At 42.3% G+C, this 27034-nt stretch overlaps 1 protein-coding gene across 3 annotated transcripts in view; it reads right to left on the bottom strand.

Moving 5' to 3' along the window:
• LGALS3 (galectin 3) overlaps positions 1-20659 on the bottom strand; it is a 33565-nt gene extending 12906 nt beyond the window's left edge. Inside the window, exon 1 of one of the 3 annotated variants that reach the window (XM_070749627.1) lies at positions 20474-20659. In XM_070749627.1, the coding sequence (XP_070605728.1) occupies positions 20474-20523 (50 nt within the window). In that variant the 5' untranslated portion in view covers positions 20524-20659. Of the gene's footprint in view, positions 1-10622; positions 11092-20473 lie in introns of those variants that run through there. The other 2 variants (XM_070749634.1, XM_070749643.1) reach the window with 2 other exon arrangements.
• Positions 20660-27034: the final 6375 nt, after the last annotated feature.

Below are 27034 nucleotides of genomic sequence, written 5' to 3'. Positions count from 1 at the left end.
CCGCAAGAGTCCCAGCGACTGGTTAGGTCCCACAGAGTTGGCCTTCTCCAGAGCCCGTCAACTAGGCAATGTCATTCGGCGGGGCCTAGGGGAAGAGCCTTCTCTGTGGGGGCTCCGGCTCTCTGGAATCAGCTCCCCTCAGAGATTCGTACTGCCCCCACCCTCCTCGCCTTTTGTAAGCGTCTTAAGACTCTTCTATGCCGCCAGGCTTGTGGCTATTAGACTCTAGCCCTCTGGGCGATTAATGTAATGTATCTTTGTGGTCTGAGTGAGAATGCTTGATATTTTAATAATTGGGGATTTTAGGTTAATTGGATTTAAGATATTGTATTATATTGTTTTCTTTTATATGCTGTAAGCCACCCTGAGTCCTCAGAGAGGGGCGGCATATAAATCCAATTAAATAAATGAATGAATGAATGAATGAATGAATGAATGAATGAATGAATGAATGAACACTTTTTCTGGCTGCAGCTGATGTTATCCATTCAGTCCTGTCTGACTCTTGGAGATTCTACGGGCCAAGTCTCTCCACATCTTCCAATCTTGCCAGTTTTTTTTAATGCTCTGGCTTGGTGGCACCTTTGATGGTGTCCATGCTCTTTGGTGGCCTGGTTCTGTTTGATTTATTGATTTATTTTATTTATTTGTTTTGTCAAGTACATGTTGGAGGTATGTAAAGATATGATATTTATATACATGATACTAGTAAGAAGAAAAAGAAAAAAAATTAGATATAATAATATTCATAAACATGATACTAGTAAAAAAATATAAAGAAACATTAGGACAGGGGACGGAAGACCATGGCATCGGACCAGAATATCTCCGGGATCGCTTTCTGCCGCACGAATTCCAGCGACCGGTTAGGTCCCACATAGTTGGCCTTCTCTGGGTCCCATCGACTAAACAATGTCGTTTGGCAGGACCCAGGGTAAGAGCCTTCTCTGTGGCGGCCCCGACCTTCTGGAACCAGCTCCCCCCCAGAGATTAGAATTGCCCCCACCCTTCTTGCCTTTCGTAAACTCCTTAAAACCCACCTCTGCCATCAGGCATGGGGGAATTGAGACATCTCCCCTGGGTCTATACAGTTTATGCGTGTATGTTTTTGATTTTTAATAAGGGCTTTTTAGTGACTTTTAAATTATTAGATTTGTTATACTGTACATTGTTTTATTGTTGTGAGCCGCCCCGAGTCTACAGAGAGGGGCGGCATACAAATCTAATAAATAATAATAATAATAATAATAATAATAATAATAATAATAATAATAAAGACACGCTGGTGCACTTATGCACGCCCCTTAGACAGGGGAATGGAATTTCCTTTTGATGGTGGGTGCTAAACATCATCCTATAATTTTAAGCAAAACCTTGCTAATGTGAGGGATGAGAGCAATTTTTCTGGGCTAACAACCTTTATTAAAAGACATGTTTCCATGAGCTACAACTCATTTCATCAGATGCACCACACTTCATCAGATGCACTATAGGAAAGATGCACTTCATCTTTCTGCTATAGGAAATTCTTTCATAACAAACAACCTCACACTTTAACAGCAGCCAATAGCGTGTCCTAGTTTCAAAAATACTTTGTTGTGTGGCATAATCTGTATTGCTGCTTTGGGCACAGTTTTAACAAACAACTCCAGACGAGGCAGTAGTCCAAATGGTCCTAATTACAACAAGAATGGAAAATGTGTTTCACAATGTCCTTTCTGGTCCAAAAATGGTCCTTGTCATTTATTTTTTTTTAAAAACAAAACAATGCTTTGCGGCTTGAAAACAGAGTTTCTCACTATAAAGACCCAAGCAGTTTGCTGTTTGCATGTTTATTTATTTATTATTTATTTATTTATTTATTCGATTTTTATGCCGCCCTTCTCCTTAGACTCAGGGTGGCTTACAACATGTTTAGCAATAGCACTTTTTTTAACAGAGCTAGGCTATTGCCCCCACAATCCGGGTCCTCATTTTACCCACCTCGGAAGGATGGAAGGCTGAGTCAACCTTGAGCCGGTGATGAGATTTGAACCGCTGACCTTCAGATCTACAAGTCAGCTTCAGTGGCCTGCAATACAGCACTCTACCTGCTGCGCCACCCCGGCTCATGTTTGCCTATAGCAAAAGCCACTGCACACTTTTAAATATGTTCCCAGTTGCAGAGTCAAAAGGCAAACACCCCACAACTCTGCTTGTTGTCCTTCTATCTATTTGATACTGATTTTTCACATGCTAGCTTGCCTGAATATTAACACTAAGAGAATAGGTTAATGGTCAGATAGTAAAGCGATGAGAACTTATATTTGTTGATAAAAATATCTGAAATTTAATGATTGCAAGGTGGATTTGATTTAAATCAAGTCACTTTAAATCACAATTTAAATCGCAATTTAAATCACTAGTAAAAAGCTTGATTTAAATCAAATCAAAGAGCTTTTCTGTCCCACTGCGACTCCTCCTTTGATCTGCTGTGGACTCGCCAACAGTCCCAATATTGCAGAATATATAGAATAATCCAAGGGCCTATTGTGATTTGGCCGATGAAAAGGAGGATTTCATTGGTATGGAAGGACTAAGTGAGTGAGTGATCTGGTGTTCACAGATTTTGTTCTGGTGCTTAGGTAAAAAAAAAAATCATAATTCTGTTGTGGAAGATAACCCTCTTGAAACACATCCTCACAGGAAAGCTTTTTCTGATTTTTAAAATTTTTAAAAATTAATAAAAAATATTTTTTTTAAAAAAGGAAAACTTTTTCTGAGTCCATGCCTACCATGACCTATTCCTTAATCAAAGCTGATTTGCAGAACTCAATGACCAAAACCTCTTTATTCCCTGTGGCACTCTAGCACATAAATGAAATGAAGATTTATTGTGGTATCTGGATTTTATTGTTGACTGTAAATATGCTGAGGGGTTTTTTGCACATTCCTTTAGCTGGATGCCAAGAGGAAGGGAAAGAAGCAAAAATCTTTCAGAGATATGTCCTTTCAAAGAGGGCATCTACGTTGAGATGGAAATCTAGTTTATTTATGTATCACAAGGTTTGCAAAAGAATTTTTGTTCCATTTTTTTCCTATTTTATTTCATTGCTGAAAATTTTGATTCTCAACCAGTCTTTCAACCAGGATAATACATAAACATTTTCTTAACTTTCTGTATGGAAACACCTGGCTGAGTCATATACCTCCTTAAACAAAAACCAAACAAATCATAATATGGTTTATTGCATGTGTGAAACCAGCGCCTCTCTTTGTTCCTCTTCGCATTTAGAAAAACTTCCCATCTGACACATTCCAATTGAGTTAGGATCACAAGTCCCCATCAAATGGTCAAAAATTCTGGGAGTTGTGATCCTAACTAATCTGGAGGACGACAATGTTTAGGAAGGTTGCTCGGGATAGAATAAAAGCAAAATATTAAATGCCAATATCATTTAGCGTTTCGTACATCTTTCTTTTCCTTTTTCTATTCCATTTTTCCACTATTTGCGTTCATTGTGTTAAAAATCCGTTAGTAAAATTTAGCATACAGATACCCTGGTTGTCACATTCTTGTGGGCTGGGTTGGTTTAAAAATTAGGTAACAAGAAAAGGACTAGAGCCTTCAACAAACAGCCTAAATCATAGGCAAACAGTAGCCACTAATATTAAGGCTGTCTCTCTGACAACTGATTGATGATTGACTAACCTTAGAAGGAAGCACATCAATAATCCTATAAAAAACAATGAAAAGATACGTATTTCTTTGTCCGTCTGACTATGTCAAGATTGGAATTTACTGGAGAGCTATAAAAATACTCAAAATTTGGCAGCTTCACAAATCAATCCAGGTCATTTAACCCCGCTTCTGATTTGAGAATTGAGAGAATTGAAAAAGAATCCTCCTCTTTCTGGGCAAATATCGGTGACAGAAGAAATAAAAATGTTTAAAATGTGAGGCAGAAGCTTCATATCAAGCATTCCAAGCAATTTAGCCAAATCAATAAGGATAGGAGTTATTTGTACTCAAACATGTTCTAAACCAGTTTAACAGGTTTGGATACCTCTATCCAAGGGTTCCAGTATAGAATTAAACATATTGAACATCTTGAAAAAATAAACATGGGATGAATCATGAGATTCAGTTCCCACAATGAAATATAGTATCAATATGCCTCAATCCAGAGGATATAATCCTGATAACTGGGCAAAAAAACCAAATAGCTTAGTACATGCTGTAAAGGATGATCTTCCTCTGTTTTCTCTATCCTTAAGAACATAATGGAGACATCTTCATGGGCCTCTAAATGCCTCACAAATTGCCATGGCAAGATTGCACAAAGCAGTCTTAAGAACATAAGAACATAAGAAGAGCCATGCTGAATGAGTCCAAAGCCCATCGAGTCCAGCATTCTGTGTCACACAGTGGCCCACCAATTGTCCATGGGGATCTTGAGCAGAAAGAGAAGGCAAGACCCTCCCTTTCCCTTGACCCCCAACAAATGGTACTCAAGGGAATCCTGCCTGCCTCAACCAACATAGAAGTGGCACATGGACACCTGTTTCAATAATCACTGATACACTTGGCATCCATGAATCTGTCTAATCCTGCCTTGAAGCTATCCAGGCTAACAGCTGTCACAACCTCTTCTGGAAGTGAATTCCATAAACCAACGACCCTCTGGGTGAAGAAATATTTCCCTTGATTTGTCCTCACTTTCTTACCTATGAGCTTTAGGGAGTGCCCCCTTGTCTTAGTATTGTGTGATAGAGAAAATAATTTTTCTACAGCACCATAGTTCAAAGGCCTCAGTGCTCAGCCTTTTTGATGGTCCAGCTTTCACAGCCATATATTGCAACTGGGAAAACAATTTATGGTAACTTCTAAATACTTCATTAAGGCTCGACCCATATCCCACCTAAACTACTTCTGAGTCCCCTTTGTGCAACTCACACCATTAAATGAAAAATGGTTATATAGGTATCTCTATCAATGCCAATTTTTAACTCTACCATGTTACATATTCAGTGGCAACTCATTTAATCTGGTTAAACCAAGAGATGAAATAGTCATTCCTTCCCACCACATCCTTAGATCAGTCAGCCTTTCTTTCTTTCTTTCTTTCTTTCTTTCTTTCTTTCTTTCTCTTTCTTTCTTTCTTTTTCTTTCTTTCCTTCTTTCTTTTCCTTTCTTTCCTTCTTTTTCTTTCTTTCCTTTCTTTCTTCTTTCTTCCTTCCTTCCTATCTATCTATCTATCTATCTATCTATCTACCTACCTACCTACCTACCTATCTATCGGATTTATATGCTGCTCCTCTCTGAGGACTCAGTGCGTCCTACAACATATAAAAGAACAATTTAAATATCCTAAATCAATTTTAAAATTAAACTAACTAGTCTAAAATCCCAAGTTTCTTAAAAATCAATCACTCTCATTCAAACAATCAAACATACATTTCATTCATCAGCCAGGGGCTAGTATCTAATGGCCCCAGGCCTGTTGGCACCATCACTATCATCAATTAGCTCAATCAAATCCTCTTTCTGATGGTTCTAGCTGCACATAATCACACTAACTAGCATTTTGGAATTACCAAGTGAACCCTGACACACTTCCTTGCATCACTAGCTCCTTCTTCATTGGACAACCAGGCAGCAGTAGCCACAATGTGGACACTGTATACAATGTCCGCAGGCGTGTTCTCCATTGCTAGATGTCCACATTGAGTTCTATGATGGAAAACCTTGCTTTCTCCTACACCCCCCCCTCCAGCTGCTTATACAACACAACTGATTGTAGCGCTAGTTAATCCTATGCATGGCTGAATTTATTCTGGGTTTAATCTAATTCTCAGAGTTAGCTGATTCAGTTGACTGGCTCTTTCGTGCTGTTGCTGTATCACACTCACCTTCCTCCTACTGACCTGGGTAAGTGTGTCATAGGAGAACGCCGATCAAGTAACACACAGCTGTATTTGTCAGGGGACATAATACCTGACCACGAGTAAAATTTCTTTTCTTTTCCAAAGAGGCCCAGCCTCGCCATGGAAACAGAAATAATAAAGGAGAACAACTATACCTATACCTACAGTGTATATATATATAAATATGGCTAGCTGATGAGGCCAAAATAAGGCTGAAATAGATCTATCCTAGTCTCCCTTAATTTTCAAATTCAGCAAAAAAAAAAATGTAACACATACAGATAGAATTGTCGGCTATCAATAAAAATTAACTGCCTTTGAAATGGCCCTGAGTTGGGCCGAGAGGCAAATAAGGAGCTGTGATGTTCCTTCAATACACCAGGGTGATTTGACACAAAAATATGTAACCCTTCCCTGGTGCAGAGCTGAAGGGTTTGGATACTGTAGCCTAGAGGATAATTCTCTGCCTTACAAGGCAAAGGTTGCAGGTTCAGGTCCCAATGGCTAGCTGATGAGGCCAAAATAAGGCCGAAATGGTACCATCCTAGTCTCCCTTAATTTTAAAATTTCAGCTAGAAAAACATTTGATATATATATATATACATACATACATACATACACACACACACACACACACACACACACACACACACACACACACACATACATACATATACACATTTCCAGATTCCTAAGATGTCAGTAAGGGGTGGGCATAAGTGCTCTCCTGTATCTCCTATACCAGTGTTTCCCAACCTTGGCAAATTGAAGATATCTGGACTTCAACTCCCAGAATTCCCCAGCCAGCAGGCTGCCAAGGTTGGAAAACACTGTCCTATACCATTCTTTTTTTCTTATATTTCTTCTATTCTTTCACTGATATATTTTATTCCTATATCTTCTCTTCTATTCTTTCTTAGATATATTTTTCTATAAGTATATCCTCTATAACCTTCATTGTGTATTTACTATATGTATACCCACTATAACCCTCATTGTGTAATAGACAAAATCAATCAATAAATTAATAGCTCAAGGTTGAAATGAGGGGTCCTTGATGTTCTCTGAGCTTGGTTGTTTACTAGCAGACGTTTCATTACTAAAACTAGGTAACATCATTAGTACTAACGAAGTTATCTAGTTTATGGTGAACAAACCCCTACAAGAAAAGAACCAAGCTGAGGGAAACAGATCCACTTGCTAGAACCTTGACCTGCCTTCCTCGAAAGGTAAGAGTAAGTGGTAAGATTCCCCTCACACTGCAGTTTTCTTTCCTGTACTGAAACCTGTGGCTCTGTACTGCTGAAGGGTCATTTATTTACTTATTTTATTTATTTATTTATTTATTATTAGATTTGTATGCTGCCCCTCTCCGAAGACTCGGAGCGGCTCACAACAGGAATACAAAATACAAATCCGACGATTAAAAAAGCAAAACACTTAAAAACCCTTGATTTAAAAACACTCATACAACCCAAACAAACCATACATAAAACGGAGCGGCTGAGGGGAATGAATTTCCCCATGCCTGGCGGCAAAGGTGGGATTTTAGGAGTTTGCGAAAGGCAAGGAGGGTGGTGGCAATCCTAATCTCCGGGGGGAGTTGATTCCAGAGGGTCGGGGCCGCCACAGAAAAGGCTCTTCCCCTGGGTCCTGCCAGACAGCATTGTTTTGTCGACAGGACCCGGAGAAGGCCAACTCTGTGGGACCTAATCAGTCGCTGGGATTTGTGCGGCAGAAGGCGGTCCCGAAGGTATTCTGGTCCGATGCCATTTCCAGCACCTGCAGCCATGCAGCCAATTGGAAGGGATACCAGGACCTGGAGTTTTGGCAGGGGGAAGGGGAAGTAGGCCAGAAGCCTCCTGTTCTTACTGCAATCTCTCCTGCACGAATCCCAGCGACCGATTAGGTCCCACAGAGTTGGCCTTCTCCGGGTCCTGTCGACAAAACAATGCTGTCTGGCAGGGCCCAGGGGAAGAGCCTTTTCTGTGGCAGCCCTGGCCCTCTGGAATGAACTCCCCCTGGAGATTAGGACTGCCCCCACCCTCCTTGCCTTTTGCAAACTCCTAAAAACCTACCTTTGCCGCCACGCATGGGGAAATTATGTATGGTTTGTTTGGGTTGTATGAGTGTTTTTAATCAAGGGTTTTTAACTGTTTTGCCTTTTTAATCATCGAATTTGTATTTTGTATTCCTGCAATGTTCTCATTTATGACATCAGGGTTCATCTGAGAAGGAATGCAAAGCCCCAGGGGAAGGGTGGGGGCAGGAGGGAGGTAAAAACAGCTTAGATTTAGAAAAAGTCACACCCACCTCTCAGTGGGGTGTCCAAATTAAAATATGCCTGCTGGATGGCTACCTAGCAGTTGATTAAAGATGCTGTTTTTATTATTATTTTTCATTTTTTTTATTATTGTTGTAATATACAAATACAGTAACGACCATACATTTAATGTAAAGTATCCAACTCCTTTTTCCTTTTTCTTTTCTACCTTCAAGGCTGAGATAGAGTGACAGGTCCAAGGTCACCCAGCTGATTACTGCCTAAAATGGGATTAGAACTCAGTTTCCCAGTTATTGCCTCTTCTATCTGCCACTAGATGATGCCAATTTGTGTCCCTTCCTTCCTTCCTTCCTTCCTTCCTTCCTTCCTTCCTCCCCCTTCCCTCTCTCCTTCCCTCCCTTCCTAAAGGTCATGCTTTACACAAAGATTAGATTTGAATTTGCACTAAATGCAATAAAGTAAGGAAGAGTTAAGGAGATGGAAATTAAGCTTTGTCTGGGTTTACGTATTATACTAACTCAAAAAGTAGCTTTGGCTGAACATCTTATATGAACCTAGCCAATGTAATTTGAAAATTATACTTAATAATTTAGCATATTGCATTAATTTAACTCACTGTAGCGCAATCCATAATTAAGCATTAACCACGGCTACTAATCAAAGTAGTGTTTTGTTCTTGGGCTACCCCCAATTTGTTAAAACTTGGGGTAAATACATCATTTGTCATTTGATTTCTGCACAGTAGGTAGAGATTGAAACTATTCTCTATTGTTTCTGTCTGATGATGGCAACTTTCAAATTCTGCATCTAAACCATTCCTGGTCTGACGTTATACACGGGTGGCTGCTTTCAAGAAGTTGACAACTGGGGGGATTTTGCAGTTACCTGATGCTATTTCAATACTGTAACACTGAAATGGAATATCATGTCAAGATGTTAAGGTACATATTAGAAATTAGGAAGAAATCCTTGACAGAAATTCTACCTATTTGACTAGAATAGAAGTATGATATGAAAGATTTCCCCCCTTTCGTTGGAGTTTTTCAAACATCCTGTGGATGGTCATCTATCAGGGATAGGAAAGTAAACCCTGCAGTGGGAAGGTCCTTTCCAATTCTGGAAATTGCTGAAATCTCATGTGTATGAGCATCCTCTTGAGATTTCGTCGATTTTTGCTGATTTCTTGGTTTCCCCACATGCAAAATCTCCCCATAGAGGGTGTGCGTGCCTGCCGCTACCACAGGCCTCTGAGACCGATTGAGTAGGAAAAGGTAAGTGCCGCCCATCATTGGTCATAAGGGTGAAAAGCGGGCATGTCACTTTTTCTCAGGACCATTGTAGCTACAGTCACTAAATCTAGTGTTGTAAATCGAGGACTATCTGTATTATATGTATTATCTATCTGTCTGTCTGTCTGTCTGTCTGTCTGTCTGTCTGCCTATCTATCTATCCGTACATACGTACATACGTCTGTCTGTCCATCCCTCCATCCCTCCATCCATTTATCCACCCACCCACCCACCCACCCATCCATCAATCTGTCTATCCATCTATCCATCCATCCGTCTGTCTGTCTGTCTGCCTGTCTATCTATCCATACATACGTACATCCATCTGTCTGTCCATCCTTCCATCCCTCCATCCACCCATCCATCCATCTGTCTATCCATCTATCTATCTATCCATCTGTCTATCTATCGATACATACATCTGTCTGTCTACCCATCCATCTATCCATCTATCCATCTATCCATCTATCCATCTATCCATCTATCCATCTATCCATCTATCTATCTATCTATCTATCTATCTATCTATCTATCCGTCCGTCCGTCCGTCCGTCCGTCAAATATTGATATGAACATAAACAAAAGCAAAGTCGATATGGATACATTTGGACAGTAGGACAGTAAGACAGTAAGACAGGGACGATAGGCACAATGAGTGTGCTTATGCACACCCCTCGTTTTATATTATCTCTAGGAAGAAGCTCCCGCGTCACACCGCTCGACTCTTCGAGCGGCTTCCTCCCTCCGATCCGCCCTGACTGGCGGCTCCTCGCGGAGCCTCCATTGGGGAAATCCACCCCTTCTCCCAAATTGCTGCTTTGGGCGGGGCGAGAGAGAAGAAAGAAGAGAAGAAAAAGTCCGGCCAACTTTTCCACACGGCTTCCCGAAAAGGCGGGATGGATCTGTCTCCCAATCCAGCTACAGGCAGACTTTTCCTTCCAAGCTTTTTTTTTTTCCCCCACAAGTGCGAGCTCCGGAGTTTTTTGTTTCCCTCCCAAATTAAAAGTTGGCGATGGAGGCACGCGAGGGCGAAGCGGCCAAAGGCGAAGGAAGAGGGCCGCGTCCGTCCCCCCCGCCCTCACCTACCCACCCTGCCCGTCCAGCCAAAGCTGTCCCGTCCTCGGCTTCCCGCCGCGACTTACCCGGGCCGGATCCCTAGGCTGACTCGGCGGAGCGGCAGAGAACGACTCAGGCTGGGCGGGACGTCAGAGCAGCTCTAATACTTGTGGGCTCGTCCCCGGACCGCCCCGTCCTTTCCGCTCCGGCGGCCGCCTGACTTGCCCCGGCCGGCTTCCCCCGCTCAGCCTGACTTGCCAGCGACACTCCCCTATAATACGCGTTATATAATAACTAACTCTAATACGTATTGGGAGAAACGTTCAGACCCACTTCGCCCAGGTCCTTGGTGCTCTCTGAGGTGGCAGATGTTTCATGGCCCGAGTAGATAACATCATCAGTGAATCGGGTGATGAGAGAAAGGGCTGTGAGGAAACCATCCAGGCATCAGGGACGGTTCAACACTAAGCTACAAACAGTCACTTCGCAGAGTTGCAAAGATAAATTGGGCTTGGAATTTGTGCTTGTGAGAGGAATCCAACTCAACCGTATTTGCTGGATAATAATAATAATAATAATAATAATAATAATAATAATAATAATAATAATAATAACAACAACAACAACACAACAACATTGCTATTATTTACAATAATTGTAATAATAATAATAAATTAATAATAAATAATAATAACAACAGATTTGGAAGGGACCTCGGAGGTCTTCTACTCCAACCCCCTGCTTAGGCAAGAAGCCCTACACTTCTTCAGACAGATGGTTATCCAGCATCTTAAAAACTTCCAGTGTTGGAGCATTCACAACTTCTGGAGGCAAGCTGTTCCACTGGTTAATTGTTCTGTCAGGAAATTTTTTCTTAGTTCTAAGTTGCTTCTCTTCTTGATTAGTTTCCACCTATTGCTTCTTGTTCTACACTCAGGTGCTTTGGAGAATAGGTTGACTCCTTCTTTGTGGCAACCCTTGAGATATGGGAACATTGCTATCATGTCTCCCCTGGTCCTTCTTTTCATTAAACGAGCCATGCCCAGTTCCTCCATGTGTTTTAGCCTCCAGTGCCCTAATCATCTTTGTTGCTCTTCTCTGCACTCTTTCTAGAGCACTCTCAATATCCTTTTTGCATCATGGCGACCAAAACTGAATGCAGTATTCCAAGGGTGGCCTTACCAAGGCCTTATATAGTGGTATTAACACTTCACGTGATCTTAATTTAATAATAATAATTTATTAGATTTGTATGCAGCTCCTCTCTGAAGACTCAGAGCGGCTCACAACAATATCTTGATAGATCTTGATTTTATTGCTCTCTTAATGCAACCTAGAACTGTGTCTCCCGGGAAAGAGAAAATTGAGATACTGATGCTATGCCTAATAAATGCAGGGTTCTTCCTTTATCCCTAAAAGTTATGAAATTTGGAAATCGTATAAGACTTAAGGGGAAGCTAAAGGCTTACACCTTTCTGATTGCTGCACGAATCCCAGCGACCAGTTAGGTCCCACAGAGTGGGCCTTCTCCGGGTCCCGTCAACTAAACAATGTCATTTGGCGGGACCCAGGGGAAGAGCCTTCTCTGTGGCGGCCCCGGCCCTCTGGAACCAACTCCCCCCAGAGATTAGAATTGCCCCCACCCTCCTCGCCTTTCATAAGCTTCTTAAAACCCACCTCTGCCGTCAGTCATGGGGGAACTGAGATTCTTTCCTGCTTAGGCCTTTACAATTTATGCATGGTATGTTTTGTATGTATGTTTGGTTTTATAATAAGGGTTTTTAATTGTTTCACCATTGGATTGTCACATGTTGTTTTATCACTGTTGTTAGCCGCCCGAGTCCACGGAGAGGGGCGGCATACAAATCCAATAAATAAATAAATAAACAAACAAACAAACATGGAGCAGTGCTGGCCATTTGGCAGTCCAGCAACTGGAGGAAGTATCTTCCATGGGGATAGCCTGTCTCCCCAAGACAGCAAGGGATTTTTATTTGCCTGCCAATGGACTTTCTGGAAAAGTTTCTGTCTTTACTCAAGAATCGGGTTGAAAAGGTGAGCAAATATCAGGCTGGTTTTGTCAAAAAGAAAAAAAAAAGACTTTCTTAAACAGTTGTTAGGAAAGCAGGAATCTAACCAGCATAGTTTCACCCAGAGATTCCTATTCAATAGAGCCAAAGCGATCCAGTTGATTAGTTCCTTTAACATTCATAGATGAGCTGTGTTTACACAAGACACTACCCGTTTTTTAAAAATCACAACTTGTAAATGTAGACCAGTGTTTGAGATTGCACAATATAGTACACTGGTATTTTTAAACACAAAGTAATCAGATTAGGCAATCACGCCCTTACTGTCATGAAAGCCAGGGTGGAGAATAGTCACTAAGGAAATGTCAGACATATAGCACTTTCAAAATTCAACAGTTTTGTTGGATCTCCTTCCTTCCCTCCCTCCCTCCCTCCCCCTCTCGCTTTCTCTCTCTTTCTCTCTCTCTCTCTGTGTGACATACTATCTGTTCCAGTTTTTCATGAAGCATATAGGAAATGAGGACTAGAAACTAAAACATGAAGAACTGGGACTGGGCATGGCTAGTCTAGAGAAGAGAAGGACCAGGGGACATATTCATTCATTCATTCATTCATTCATTCATTCATTCATTCATTCATTCATTCACTCACTTACTTAATTATTTATTTACTTATTTACTTATTCATTCATTCATTCATTCATTCATTCAAATACACAATGAGGGTTTTAGTGGGTATATATCTATATACACATAGTAAAATACATGATGATGGTTATAGAGGAGATACTCATAGTAAAATATATCTAAGAAATAATAGAAAAGAAGGTATAGTAATAGAACATATCAATGAAAGAATAGAAGAAGAGATATAGGAATAGAAGAAAGGTATAGGAGATATAGGAGAGCAATAGGACAGGGGACGGAAGGCACTCTAGTGCACTTGTACTCGCTCCTTACTGACCTCTTAGGAATCTGGATAGGTCAACCGTAGATAATCTAAGGGTAATGATAAAGAACATGATAGTGTTCTAATATTTGAGGGGCTTCCACAGAGAGGAGGGGGTCAAGCTGTTCTCCAAAGCACCAGAAGGCTAAACAAGGAATAATGGATGGAAATTGATCAAGGAGAGATTCAACCTGAAAATAAGGAAGAACGTTCTGATGGTGAGAACGATCAACCAGGGAAATTGTGGGAGCTTCTACTCTTGAGATTTTCAATACGAGATTGGACTGCCATTTGTTGGAAATGGTGTAGGTTCTCCTGCTTGAGCGGGGGTTTGGACCAGATGACCTACAAGCAGTGGTGGGCTCCTATAGGTATGGTCAGGTACACAGTACCGGTAGCAAAATTTTGACATTTTTTTCTTTTTTCCCCTTCTGGGCTCTGGGTATGTTTTTCCTATCACAGTAAATGAGGTTGAATGTGTATAATTTTAGAAGAGCTGTGCGTGCGTGTGTGTGCGTACATACACATACAGTTTATATAGTAGATAATGTATATTTTTGTGTGCCTGTGTGTAATATGTATGTACACATATGGCATATATACATAGAATTAAATAGTATATTTTGAATGTACAGTAATAGTAAATAGTTGGAGAAGTTGTATCTCTTTGAGGCAAGGAGAGGCCGGGCACCCTAACCCAAACCCTTGACATGAGTGACATCAAGTTTGCCATCTTTAAGCCAGTCACATGACCTTTAAGCCACTCCCAGTCACATGATCATCAAGCCACTTCCACCTGGTCACATGGGCGGCAAGCCACACCCACAGTGTGGTAGTAAAAAAAATTGTAGCCCTTCACTGCCTACAAGGTTCCTTCCAACTCTTTTTTTTTAAAATAGTTTATTAAGTTTTAAATGGTAAAAGGGGGAAGGGGTGTACATAAAGTCAAGAGGATGTAAGAAAATAAAAATATTGTTACATATTAATGCATAATGATACTGTATGCCTTAAAATATACAGAAGGTTGTCTTTGCCATTGAGATAAGTATCTTGTTGTCCAAGTTACATTTCATAACATATGCATTAAAGTATATATACATACTACTTGATAATCTTAATCTGTAATCTGGTCCCTGTCCATCAACTGGCCCCTTGTAGTGTAGACCTTCGTGGGGCAGTAGGAGAGGTGGAACAGCTTATTTATACTAAGGGTTTCACTTTATATCCTATGATAAAAATGGAAACTTAGAAAGCAACATTTTCTTAGCTTTATTAACTGATTTCTACACCAAGATTGAAGGAGTTTACCCCATGTCTTCCAACCTTGGTTATGACCTATAAAGCCCTTCATGGCACCGGACCAGAATATCTCCGGGACCGCCTTCTGCCGCACGAATCCCAGCGACCGGTTCGGTCCCACAGAGTTGGCCTTCTCCGGGTCCCATCGACTAAACAATGTCGTCTGGCGGGACCCAGGGGAAGAGCCTTCTCTGTGGTGGCTCCGACCCTCTGGAACCAGCTCCCCCCTGAGATTAGGATTGCCCCCACCCTCCTTGCCTTTCGCAAACTCCTTAAAACCCGCCTCTGCCATCAGGCATGGGGGAACTGAAACATCTCCCCCTTGCCCATGTTGTTCTGGTGTTAGATTGATTGTGTGCTTGTTTTTTAATATTCTGGGGTTGTTTTTTATGAATTTTTTAGCTTAACATTGTAATTGGATTGGTGGGTATTGGATTTGTTATTATGTATTGTTTTTACCTTGTTGTGAGCCGCCCCGAGTTTGCGGAGAGGGGCGGCATATAAATCCAATAAATCTAATCTAATCTAATCTTGACAACTTCTAGTGTGAACTTCAGCTCATAGAATTATTTTCAACAGCCATGCTGGTTGTGGAATTCGGGAGACTGAAATCTACACACGGAAACTGCCACTGTTGGAAAACACAGAACGGTTGCTGGAATTGGGTGTGTCTAGTTTAATGAAAAGAAGGACTAGAGGTGAAATGATAGCAATGTTCCAATATCTCAGGAGTTGCCACAAAGAACAGGGAGTCAACCTATTCTCCAAAGCACCTGAAGTCAAGACAAGAAGCAATGGATGGAAAGTAATCAAGGAGAGAACCATCTTAGAACTAAGGAGAAATTTCCTGACAAAAAAATGAATCAGTAAAACAGCTTGCCTTCAGAAGTTGTGAAACAACTAGAAGCTTTAAAGAGGAGATTGAATAACCATTTGTATGAAATGGTGTAGAGCAGGACTATCAAACGCCAAGCTTGTGGGTCAGATGGGTCACACACAGGGGTGGGCAGCAGGCAGGACGGGGTGGAGCACAGTTCCCCCGGTGGAAATGAAGCTGTGTGCCCAGCTGTATCTGACCATGCCCACCTCCCATCCTCCTCCTCCTCGGAAAGCGGCAGGGCGACCAGCACCAACAGGTGTTGCAGGGGGCCCATTTACTCCCCCCTCTTTTCTTAACAGATGATTGGCACCTGTTTGCCTAGTTAGCTAGCCTGAGGCAGGGAGTGACCCAGGAAGGACAGTGCGGGAAACGCAAAGCAAATTGTCACCTCAAAGAGCGACACCTCAGATTGTGTCCCCTTGTTCTTGTGTTCACTTTCCTATTAAAAACACTTCCCTCCTGAACCTTATTTAACCCTTTAACATATTTAAATGTTTCGATCATGTCCCCCCTTTTCCTTCCCTCCTCCATACTATACAGATTGAGTTTATTAAATCTTTCCTGATACGTTTTATGCTTAAGACCTTCCACCATTCTTGTAGCCCATCTTTGGACCCTTTCAATTTTATCAATATCTTTTTGTAGGTGAGGTCTCCAGAACTGAACACAGTATTCCAAATGTGGTCTCACCAGCATTCTATATAGCGGGATCATAATCTCCCTCTTCCTGCTTGTTATACCTCTAGCTATGCAGCCAAGAATTCTACTTGCTTTCCCTACCGCCTGACCGCACTGTTCACCCATTTTGAGACTGTCAGAAATCATTACCTCTAAATCTCTTCTGAGATTTTTTGCTAACACAGAACTGCCAATACAATACTCAGATTGAGGATCCCTTTTCCCCAAGTGCATTATTTTACATTTGGAAACATTAAAACTGCAGTTTCCATTGCTTTGACCACTTATCTAGTAAAGCTAAATCATTTGCCATATTACAGACGCCTCCAGGAATATCAACCCTATTGCACACTTTAGAGTCATCGGCAAGTAGGCAAACCTTCCCTACCAAACCTTCCCCTGTGTCACTTTCAAAAGATATTTAAAAAAATAGAAACAGATCTTTGTGGCACACCGCTTGTGTTGTGGTTCAGCCTGGGACCCCTCTGGGAATGGCTGATTTGCTGTCGGTGTCCAGCTCAGAGGCTGAGGACCAGGAGGGGCAGACTGACGAAGAAGCTGAATCCCAGGCTGAAGATGAAGGACAGCCAGAGTTCCACCAGGGGGAGCTCTCCCCAGCAAGCAGCCTGGATTCCCTGGGGGAAGATGCTAGTGACTTCATAGATATGCGACAGAGGAGAGCTAACGAGAGAAGAACGCAATTGGCTAGATATTTCCAGCATTAGAGGTCACAGCTGGGTTTGGGTGTGGTGCTCTTGGGAAAGGATAAAAGGCGGCCCCACCCTTCCTGGCTTGTGGAGTTTTATCTTGGAGATTCGTGAGACCTGTCTGTGAACTTTGGTGGCTACAATCCTGGTTTGTGCCTTGGACTCTTGAAACCTTGGGGGGGGGGTGCCAGCAAGAAGCTTTTGGAATTGACTGGACATCAGGACCCTGTTGTAAAGTATTGTAACCTGTCTGCTGTGAAGACAGGTTTTCCTTTGTGCTTATTTTTTCCTGCTATAAATTACTTTTGGATTTTACCAGAGTGTCTGGCTGTTTTTTCAGTGGGTGTGGAGGTCTGGGAAAACCCAGACAGAACAGCTTGTAACCAGGCTCTGCTCAGAATACTCGCCATTAACAACAACCCTCTGATATCTACGCTTCAGATAACTAAATGAACCATGTTATATTAAATATAAACCACAATTGGCTGTTGACACAACAAAAGGAACTACATTCCATTTATTGCATTAGAGAACCAGGCCACAGCTGCAGAAATATCCCCCCACCCCCGACTTCGTCCCAGTGAAGGGCTACCACAATTTTTACTATCATACTGTGGGCATGGCTTATGCAAGACGCCCTGCATTTTCTTTCAACATCTTCCAGTGCAAATTGAGCGCTCTGGAGTGGAGCTCCATTTTTGCTACCGCACTGCGTTTCCCCCTGTCTGGGCAATAGCCCACCCCTGCTTCCTCCCCATGTAGCAATGTGAACCCAAAGCAAGCATAACCCTTATCAACCATCTCCAATGTGTGGCAACCACAGGAAGTCATCCTCTCACAGTTATAAATCCAAGGTTCTGGCTATTGCAATTAGATTAAATGTTTGCCTTGTGAAGTACATCGGTGGGCTTATTGCTATGGAGACCTGCACAAGAATTGTTCATCACTTGTTTTTTATTCCTGTGATGTTGCCACAGCGGCAAGAAGGGGCGATGGGGAAGTCCTTTTATTAACATTGCTGGTGCTAGGCTAATACTTTGACAGGAGACAAAACTGGCCAAACCAAACTAAACAGGCCGCTTCGTAGATTATTGTCATAGGTTTACATGCCAATGTGGTTTGTAAGCCATAGCTTAAGGATTGTAGTTTGTGTAAATCTGGACATTGTCTTTGGGGGAGTTATGAAAAAAAAAATCCAATTGTCATTAAAAAGCTATGAAAACAAAACTAAAAAAAAATAGATGAAGAGATAATTCACGGAGAGGGACGGCATATAAGTCCAATTAATAAAATAAATATCAATAATAGTGGAGTCACCTCAATCATTCACCTAACCCAGTATTTCCCAACCTTGGCCACTTGAAGATATTTGGACTTCAACTCCCAGAATTCCCCAGCCAGCTGGCTGGGGAATTCTGGGAGTTGAAGTCCAAATATCTTCAAGTGGCCAAGGTTGGGAAACACTGACCTAACCTATTGATCCACGGACCTGATGCCTAAGCCAGGTTTTAATGGATCTTCTGAAAGTCAAAAGTGATGAAGTCAGCCTCACTTTGGATGGCAAGCATGCTCCATAAAGAGGGCATCAAAGCAGGTTCTTCACCTAGAGCTCACCAAGTATAACTCCCTAGGCAATGGGAACCGCAGATATCCTCTCTCTTGGATCAGTTGGGTTGGGGTAGATGTACAGAGACAGTTTTTTCAAATAGCCTAATTCCATTCTATGCCTGGTTGTATATTTTGTCGATCAGTCATTCAATTTCTATAGCTACCCATCTCAGCAAACGTGTCTGGGCAGCTACAGATTTTAAAGGTCAAAACAACACTTTTAAAGTGGATCCAGAAACAAACTGGTAACCAATGCAGCTCCACTATAAACACATATTGTAACTGCCTGTGCTACTGCATTATGCACCAGTTGAAGCTTTCAAATGCTCTTCAAGGACAACTCCGTGTGGACTACATAGAAAGCCCTTCATGGCATTGGACCAGAATACCTCTGGAACCGCCTCCTACTGCACAAATCCCAGCGGCCGATAAGGTCCCACAGAGTTGGCCTTCTCTGAGTCCCGTCGACCAAACAATGTCATTTGGCAGGCCCCAGGGGAAGAGCCTTCTCTGTGGCGGCCCCAGCCCTCTGGAATCAACTCCCCCCGGAGATTAGAACAGCCCCCACCCACCTTGTCTTTCGCAAGTTACTCAAGACCCACCTATATTGTCAGGCATGGGGGAACTAAGACATCTCCCCCAGGCTTTCTTATATTTTATGTTTGGTATGAATGTGTTGTATGGCTTTTAATTGTTGGGCGTTTTTATGTAACTTTTATTATTAGATTTGTTCCATTATTATACTGTTTTTTATTACTGTTGTGAGTCACCCTGAGTCTTCGGAGAGGGGCGGCATACAAATCTAATAAATAATAATAATAAGTGAGTATGAATGTGAATGACTCCGAGTGAACCCACTTGATCTAGGAATCGCAAGTGGCATAAAACACAAAGTTGTGCAAAGGGTCCTCCTAGCCACGACTGCCATCCGCTCTTCAAATCCAACTAATCTGGGATGAACTTTATTTGGGGGAATCACGTACCTCTCATTTCTTTCACATGTGCATACTGATTGAATTTTTTATTCAAGTTTTTGAGCAAATAATGAACTGGGAGCCAGTGACCAATTTCTGGGCCTATCCTGGGCCTAAAAAGCCTAGAACTAAGACGCCTTAAACAAGATCTAAGTATTGCCCACAAGATCATATGCTGTAACATCCTGCCTGTCAGCGACTACTTCAGCTTCAACCACAACAACACAAGAGCACACAACAGATTTAAACTTAATATTAAGCGCTCCAAACTTGACTGTAAAAAATATGACTTCAGTAACCGAGTTGTCGAAGCGTGGAACTCATTACCGGACTCCACAGTGTCATCCCCAAACCCCCAACACTTTACCCTTAGATTATCTACGGTTGACCTATCCAGATTCCTAAGAGGTCAGTAAGGGGCGAGTACAAGTGCACTAGAGTGCCTTCTGTCCCCTGTTCTATTGCTCTCCTATATCTCCTATACCTTTCTTCTGTTCCTATATCTCTTCTTCTATTCTTTCATTGATATGTTCTATTACTATATCTTCTTTTCTATTATTTCTTAGATATATTTTACTATGAGAATGTCCTCTATAACCTTCATCATGTATTTTACTATGTGTATATATATACCCACTAAAACCCTCATTGTGTATTGGACAAAATAAATAAATAAAATAAATAAATTTCTGCCTAAAGCTGCATAATTTCTTCATTCCAAGCCACCTTTCCATTCAGGGCTGCTCATAGTTATTTAAAATGGGTGCCTGTTTCTTAATATGTCCAGGTTAAAAAAAAATCAGAATTACTCACCTTTCTGCAGGCATATAGTGGGTAAGACTGGGGTATATGCCTCTTCTCATTTTACCTATTGAGCTTCAGTTCTCATCTGGTCATGAGTTTTTAGTCCTGGCTTAAGTCAAGGCAGCTCTTCTAACTCAGTGGCATTCAATGGGGTGGAAGGTAGCCCCTTGTGATGCAAGACCTTCCTCCTTTTCTACAAACATCAGAATCACATGGAGAGTGAGTAGCCAGGAGAGCTTATTATTGCTGCAATCAGATCATGTGAGTACCCTATCTATTGGAATCAGATGGATCTAAGTCACAAGCCACAGCTCCAGATTGATGACACAACTTATTCTGCAAAAACAGCTATGAGTCACACATTTTGAAGCAATTAAAATTCCTTTCCCAGTCTTAAAAGATCCACATAATATGCATTCCCCCAGGAACCTATCCAGCAAACCTGTGAAGAAAGTGTTGGAAGGAAAATCCATCTGCTTCAGTTGGGAGAGAGACATTAGAAAACACGGAGGCCGATTGGAAAAAAGGGTTTATTGATGAAGCAGAACCACCAACCACATGTGACTCTGGGCAGCTGACAAAATGGAGTTGAGAGTGAGTGGGTTTTATATCTTCTTTGGGCTTTATATTTGAGCTTCCTGTGCAAGCACATGTCCTCTTAATATTCTATTGGTTGTTGTCAGATTTCAGGTTTCTGTGAATAAAATCATATAGCAAAATGTTCTTCCTGTTAATGACTACTTCACCTTCAACTGCAGCAATACACAAGCATGTAATAGATTCAAACTAAGTGTAAACCGCTCCAAACTCAACTGCAGAAAATACAACTTCAGCAATAGAGCGATCAATGCCTGGAATGCACTACCTGACTCTGTGGTTTCTTCCCCAAAGCCCCAAAACTTTAACCTTAGACCGTCTACAGTCAACCTCTCCCCATTTCTACGAGGTCTGTAAGGGGCGTGCATAAGCGCACATTTATTTATTTATTTATAGTTGAGTTGAGTTGATTTGTATGCCGCCCCTCTCCGAAGACTCCGAGCAGTTCACAACAATAAAACAGTACAAAGTCAACCCTTAATATAAAAATCAATTATAAATCTCATATAAGCCATACATAAAACAGAAACGGCCCAGGGGAATCAATTTCCCCATGCCTGACGACAGAGGTGGGTTTTAAGGAGTTTACGAAAGGCAAAGAAGATGGGGGCAATCCTAATCTCCGGGGAGAGTTGATGCCAGAGGGTCGGGGCCGCCACAGAGAAGGCTCTTCCCCTGGGTCCCGCCAGACAACATTGTTTCTTCGACAGGACCCGGAGAAGGCCAACTCTGTGGGACATAACCGGTCACTGGGATTCGTGCGACAGAAGGCGGTCCCGGAGATATTCTGGTCCGATGCCATGAAGGGCTTAATAGGTCATAACCAACACTTTGAATTGTGACCGGAAACTGATCGGCAACCAATGCAGACTGTGGAGTGTTGGTGTGACATGGGCATATCTGGGAAAGCCCATGATTGCTCTCGCAGCTGCATTTTGCACGATCTGAAGTTTCTGAACACTCTTCAGGGGTAGCCCCATGTAGAGAGCATTACAGTAGTCGAACCTTGAGGTGATGAGGGCATGAGTGACTGTGAGTAGTGACTCCCGGTCCAGGTAGGGCCACAACTGATGCACCAGGCAAACCTGGGCAACCACCCCCCTCGCCACAGCTGAAAGATGGTTCTCTAATGTGAGCTATGGATCGAGGAGGATGCCCAAGTTGTGGACCCTCTCTGAGGGGGTCAATAATCCCCCCTTCCAGGTAATGGACGGACAGATGGAATTGTCCTTGGGAGGCAAGACCCACAGCCACTCCGTCTTATCAGGGTTGAGTTTGAGTCTGTTGACACCCATCCAGACCCTAACAGCCTCCAGGCACCAGCACATCACTTCCACTGCTTCGTTGACTAGACATAGGGTGGAGATGTAGAACTGGGTATCATCAGCGTTCTGATGATACCTCACCCCATGCCCCTGGATGACCTCACCCAGCGGTTTTATGTAGATATTAAATAGCAGGGGGGAGAGGACCGACCCAAGGCACCCCACAAGGGAGAAGCCCAGAGGTCGACCTCTGACCCCCCACTAACACTGACTGCGACCGACCGGAGAGGTAGGAGGAGAACCACTGAAGGACAGTGCCTCCCACTCCCAACCCCTCCAGCCGGCGCAGAAGGATACCATGTTCGATGGTATCAAAATGCCTACCATCCCTGTCCTACTGTCCTCTTTTATTGTTACTTTTTTTAGGTATGTTTATACAAACTATTACAATCCTATACATCAGTGATGGCGAACCTTTTTTTCCTTGGGTGCCGAAAGTGTGTGTGCACATGCTATCACACATGCACGAGTGCCCACACCCATAATTTAATGCCGGGGGAGGGCAAAAACAGCTTCCCCTGCCCCAACCCGTTTCCCAACTTCTGATGGGCCCAGTACGCTCGTGTTTCACCCTCCCCAGCCTCCAAAGGTTTCCCTCTGGAGCTGCGGAAGGGTAAAAACGTTCCCCTCCATTCCCCTGGAGGTCTTCAGGAAGCCAAAAACGCCCTCCAAGAGCCCCTGTGCAAGCCAAAAATCAGCTGGCCAGCACACACATGCACATTGGAGCTGAACTACAGCAACAGCTTGCGAGGCAGCAGATATGGCTTTGCGTGCCACCTGTGCCATAGGTTCGCCATCACTGCTATACATGTTTGATAAATAAATAAAATTAAATTAAAAAATATTCTGAATGAAAAGAAACCCATTACCCCCCACTCGAGGGGAAACTATTTGCACTTTCAGAATCCTTGTACTATTAGGAAGCTGACTTACAAGTTATATTTCCATGTGCTGGACATAGAATGAAGAACTACATTAATACAGTACTCTTCTATGGGACATTCTTTCAGATATCCCAAGTCTGCAGAATGAGTGGCGAAGTTGGAAGTTTGTTGAAAAACAGTGCTACCTTCTGGCTGAACCATGGAACTGCACTTGTAAGAACAGGTACTCCTTGCTTTACAATTGCGTTTAGCAAAGTTACACTGAAGTTACTTATGAAGTCGCACTTAAGACCATGGCAGCATCCTCATGGTCATATGATTTGCCATTTGCAGCCTTCTCAGACAGCTTCAAACAAGCAGTCAATGGGGGAAGTTGGAGCCAAGTGCATTTAATTCATTTAATGACTGCATTGGTTCACTCTACAGTGATCCCCCGAGTTTCGCGATCCCGATCATTGCGAAACGCTATATCGCGATTTTTCCACCCGATGACGTCACTCCCTTCCTTTCTCATCTTTCTTTCTCTCTCTCTTTCTCTATCTTGCTTCTTCCTCTCTCACACTCTCTTCCTCCCTCTCTCATCTCTTTCTTTCCTTCTCTCTCTTTCTCTATTTCTCCCCCTCTTGCTCTCGAGCGGCAAGCGAGCAGCCGGGCGGGCGGGCGAACGGGCAAGCGAGCAGCCGGGCGGGCGGGCGAACGGGCAAGCGGCAAGCGAGCAGCCGGGCGAGGGGGTGACGGGCAAGCGATCTTGGGGTTTCCCCTTTGCCTGGGCGGCGGGAAGACCCAGGGAAGGTTCCTTTGGCCGCCCAACAGCTGATCTGTTCCGCAGCGCGGCAGCAGCGAGGAGCCGAAGATGGGGTTTCCCCGTTGCCCATCTTCGGCTCCTCGCTGCTGCCGCGCTGCGGAGCAGATCAGCTGTTGGGCGGCCGAAGGAACCTTCCCTGGGTCTTCCCCGGGTCTTCCCCGCCGCCCACATGCAAACTCCACCATCTGCGCATGTGCGGCCATGGAAAAAGGGGCGCGCATGCGCAGATGGTGTTTTTACTTCCACACCACTACATCCCGAAATATCGATTATCGCGAGGGGTCTTGGAACGGAACCCTCGCGATAATCGGGGGATCACTGTATAACTACTGGGATTTTCTTAACAAACATGGCAAAAAAAGGTTGTACCAAGCATGACTCACTCACCTTGCTCAGCAATAGAAATTCTGGTTCCAACTGTGATCTTAAGACAAGATCTACTGTAGATTCATGTTAACTGAGGTTTATACAAGAAATTCGAGGATGAGATGCTACTAGAATATTACTGGATTATTGCAATGCATTTCCATGGGGCTGCCCTTGAAGACCACTCAGAATTATCCCATATTATCCCATACTTGCTGGTGGGAGCAAATGATAGCTTTGCTATGGGGATACCTACCCCTGGATTGGCTCCCTCTGGACTCCCCGAGGATTTTAAATGACGGCTTTAATTTATAGCCTTTTATGATTTGGCCCAGGTTATCAGGAGCATTTGCCCACTGGAACTAATTGGATCTTCTTGGAGAAAGTAGCTAGCAGTTCCTCAGTTTCAGGAGGAATAGGGGATTTGCTTTTGGAAAGTTTGGAAGTACAGATTTTTTATAGCAGCACCAATCTTCATGGATTGGTTCCTTGTACGTTTTAGATTAATTCCAACTTTAGCTGCCCCCTAGAAGCAACTAAAAACATCCTTTGTTAGAGTGTTTGAATGTTTTTCCTATTTCTTTCCATTTTATTAAGCATTGCTAAATGGACTGTGGATATTTGCTTGTATATTTCCATAAAATCAACGAGAGTCCTGTTGCATTGTGGAATGATATGTGAGCAATAAATAACAGTAAAACATTGTTACACATCTGATAGAACTGGAATCTATATAGTGTATATACTGATAGAAATAGACAGAGGTATGGGTATAGATATAGAAAAGAATAAATATGATAGGACAAATATAGTGTCCTATAGTGAGTATAGTACAATATAGAGTTTAGTGAAGATATAGCAAGACTAGAGTTACTATATATACTTAAATGTGATATTAATGATAGATTAGATTGAAAACTGAAAACTGTAGAAGAAATAGTTTAACATACTAGAAGGGATATAGAAATATAACACCAACAGTCTTACTGTAAAAGAAAGGGTTAGAACACAGGTCCCCAAACTTTTTACACAGGGGGCCAGTTCACTGTCCCTCTGACTGTTGGAGGGCCGGACTATAAAAAAAAAAACTATGAACAAATCCATATGCGCACTGCACATACCTTATTTTAAAGTAAAAAACAAAATGGGAACGTGCTATTTAGAGGGGGGTAAGAAATCTGAAATTCATATATGTTTGTTTTGTTTTTAATTTTCTTTTGTTAACATCTGATTGGCTTTACAAGGTTTTCTTGGCTTGTAGAAAAATGTATAAAGAAAGAAGGAAGCACTTTGGCATAATGGTTAATAAGATAGAAATATAATTGGTGCTGTACGTTTTGAAGGAGCACCAAGGAGGGAATTTTTATTTTTCTTTATATGCTTATATGTGATGTTTGTATAGGTTTGTTTTGAAGTTTGTGGTTCAATATTTATATTCAATAAAAACTTGTTTTTTTAAAAAAAAGAACTGGAATCTATAGAAATTTATTTAGCTCATTTTAGCATATGCAATATATTTTAAGTTGTTGGCTTAATTTTAGCAACTCAAGTGTGAGTAGCACTATTTTCCGGAGCCAATGTGCATAGGGCCCCTAATTACTTTTGTTTTATATTCTACTGATGTTGAGATGCTACTTGAGTCCCCCATTAAACACAGAAACTCATTGGGGGACGTTAGGCCAGTAACACTCTTAGTTCAACTATCCTTAAAAGTTTGCTTGTGTGCGAAGAAAAATAAGTATTGTATTGCACATAGAATAAATAATGTACCAGTTAAAACCAGTGCTTCTATAAATCCTGGCAGCCAACCAGGTTGGGATCCCAACATAGGTCTGTCTCCACAGCAGCATTTGTTCATCCTGCGTGTTCAGGCTTTCCAGAAATGCTTATCAGTTGCTGACAAATGTCAAATTATCAGGTCTCTCCCTAGTCATAAATCTACATTTATGACCTAGGGTTTGTGTATGTTAGACATACCAAGCAGGCAGCGGTCTGAGACTGCTCAAAGGTCGTGATTTCAGAAAGAAGGAAATCTTTCAATATTCAAAAGGTAGGTATCATTTCTGAAAATCTCACCTGTTGTTTTCTAAACAACCTCAGCCCAAAGCTCCACCCAAACACAGCTGTATCTCATCTGCCCTGGCCTTTGGGATTAACTGATTCTAGCTGGCTGTAGGCCATCAACATTGTGCCTTTGGTTGCTGCCTCTTTAATTCCGATGAATTGGTGGTGGGTGGAGGACATCCTTGGTTAAGGTCATGGTGCCTTGCCTTGGATAGGCAGGGGCTTCACCTTTTTTGAATGCTGGCTCTGACTCATCCTGATCCCTTCTATGAGAACTTGGGGGTTCAGGTTATGGATAATTCAAGGGATTTTCTTTTTCCTATGCAGCTTACTTTCCATATTCTGATTTAAGAGTTACTGTACAGTATGCAAATTCACCGATTCAGATCATGTTGTCCAAGAGATTCAGCAATTTCCAGAACTGTTCAAACTAGAAGGACATAGCCCACTGCTTAATCTTTAGTAGAAACTTATTTTTCCCAGTATTAAGGGGCAGAGAAAGTGTTTAAGTTGAACATTGTTTTATATT

Source organism: Erythrolamprus reginae, chromosome 1 (assembly GCF_031021105.1).
Source record: "Erythrolamprus reginae isolate rEryReg1 chromosome 1, rEryReg1.hap1, whole genome shotgun sequence".
Taxonomy (NCBI): Eukaryota; Metazoa; Chordata; class Lepidosauria; order Squamata; family Dipsadidae; genus Erythrolamprus; species Erythrolamprus reginae.
This window is presented reverse-complemented; position numbering and strand designations above follow the sequence as displayed.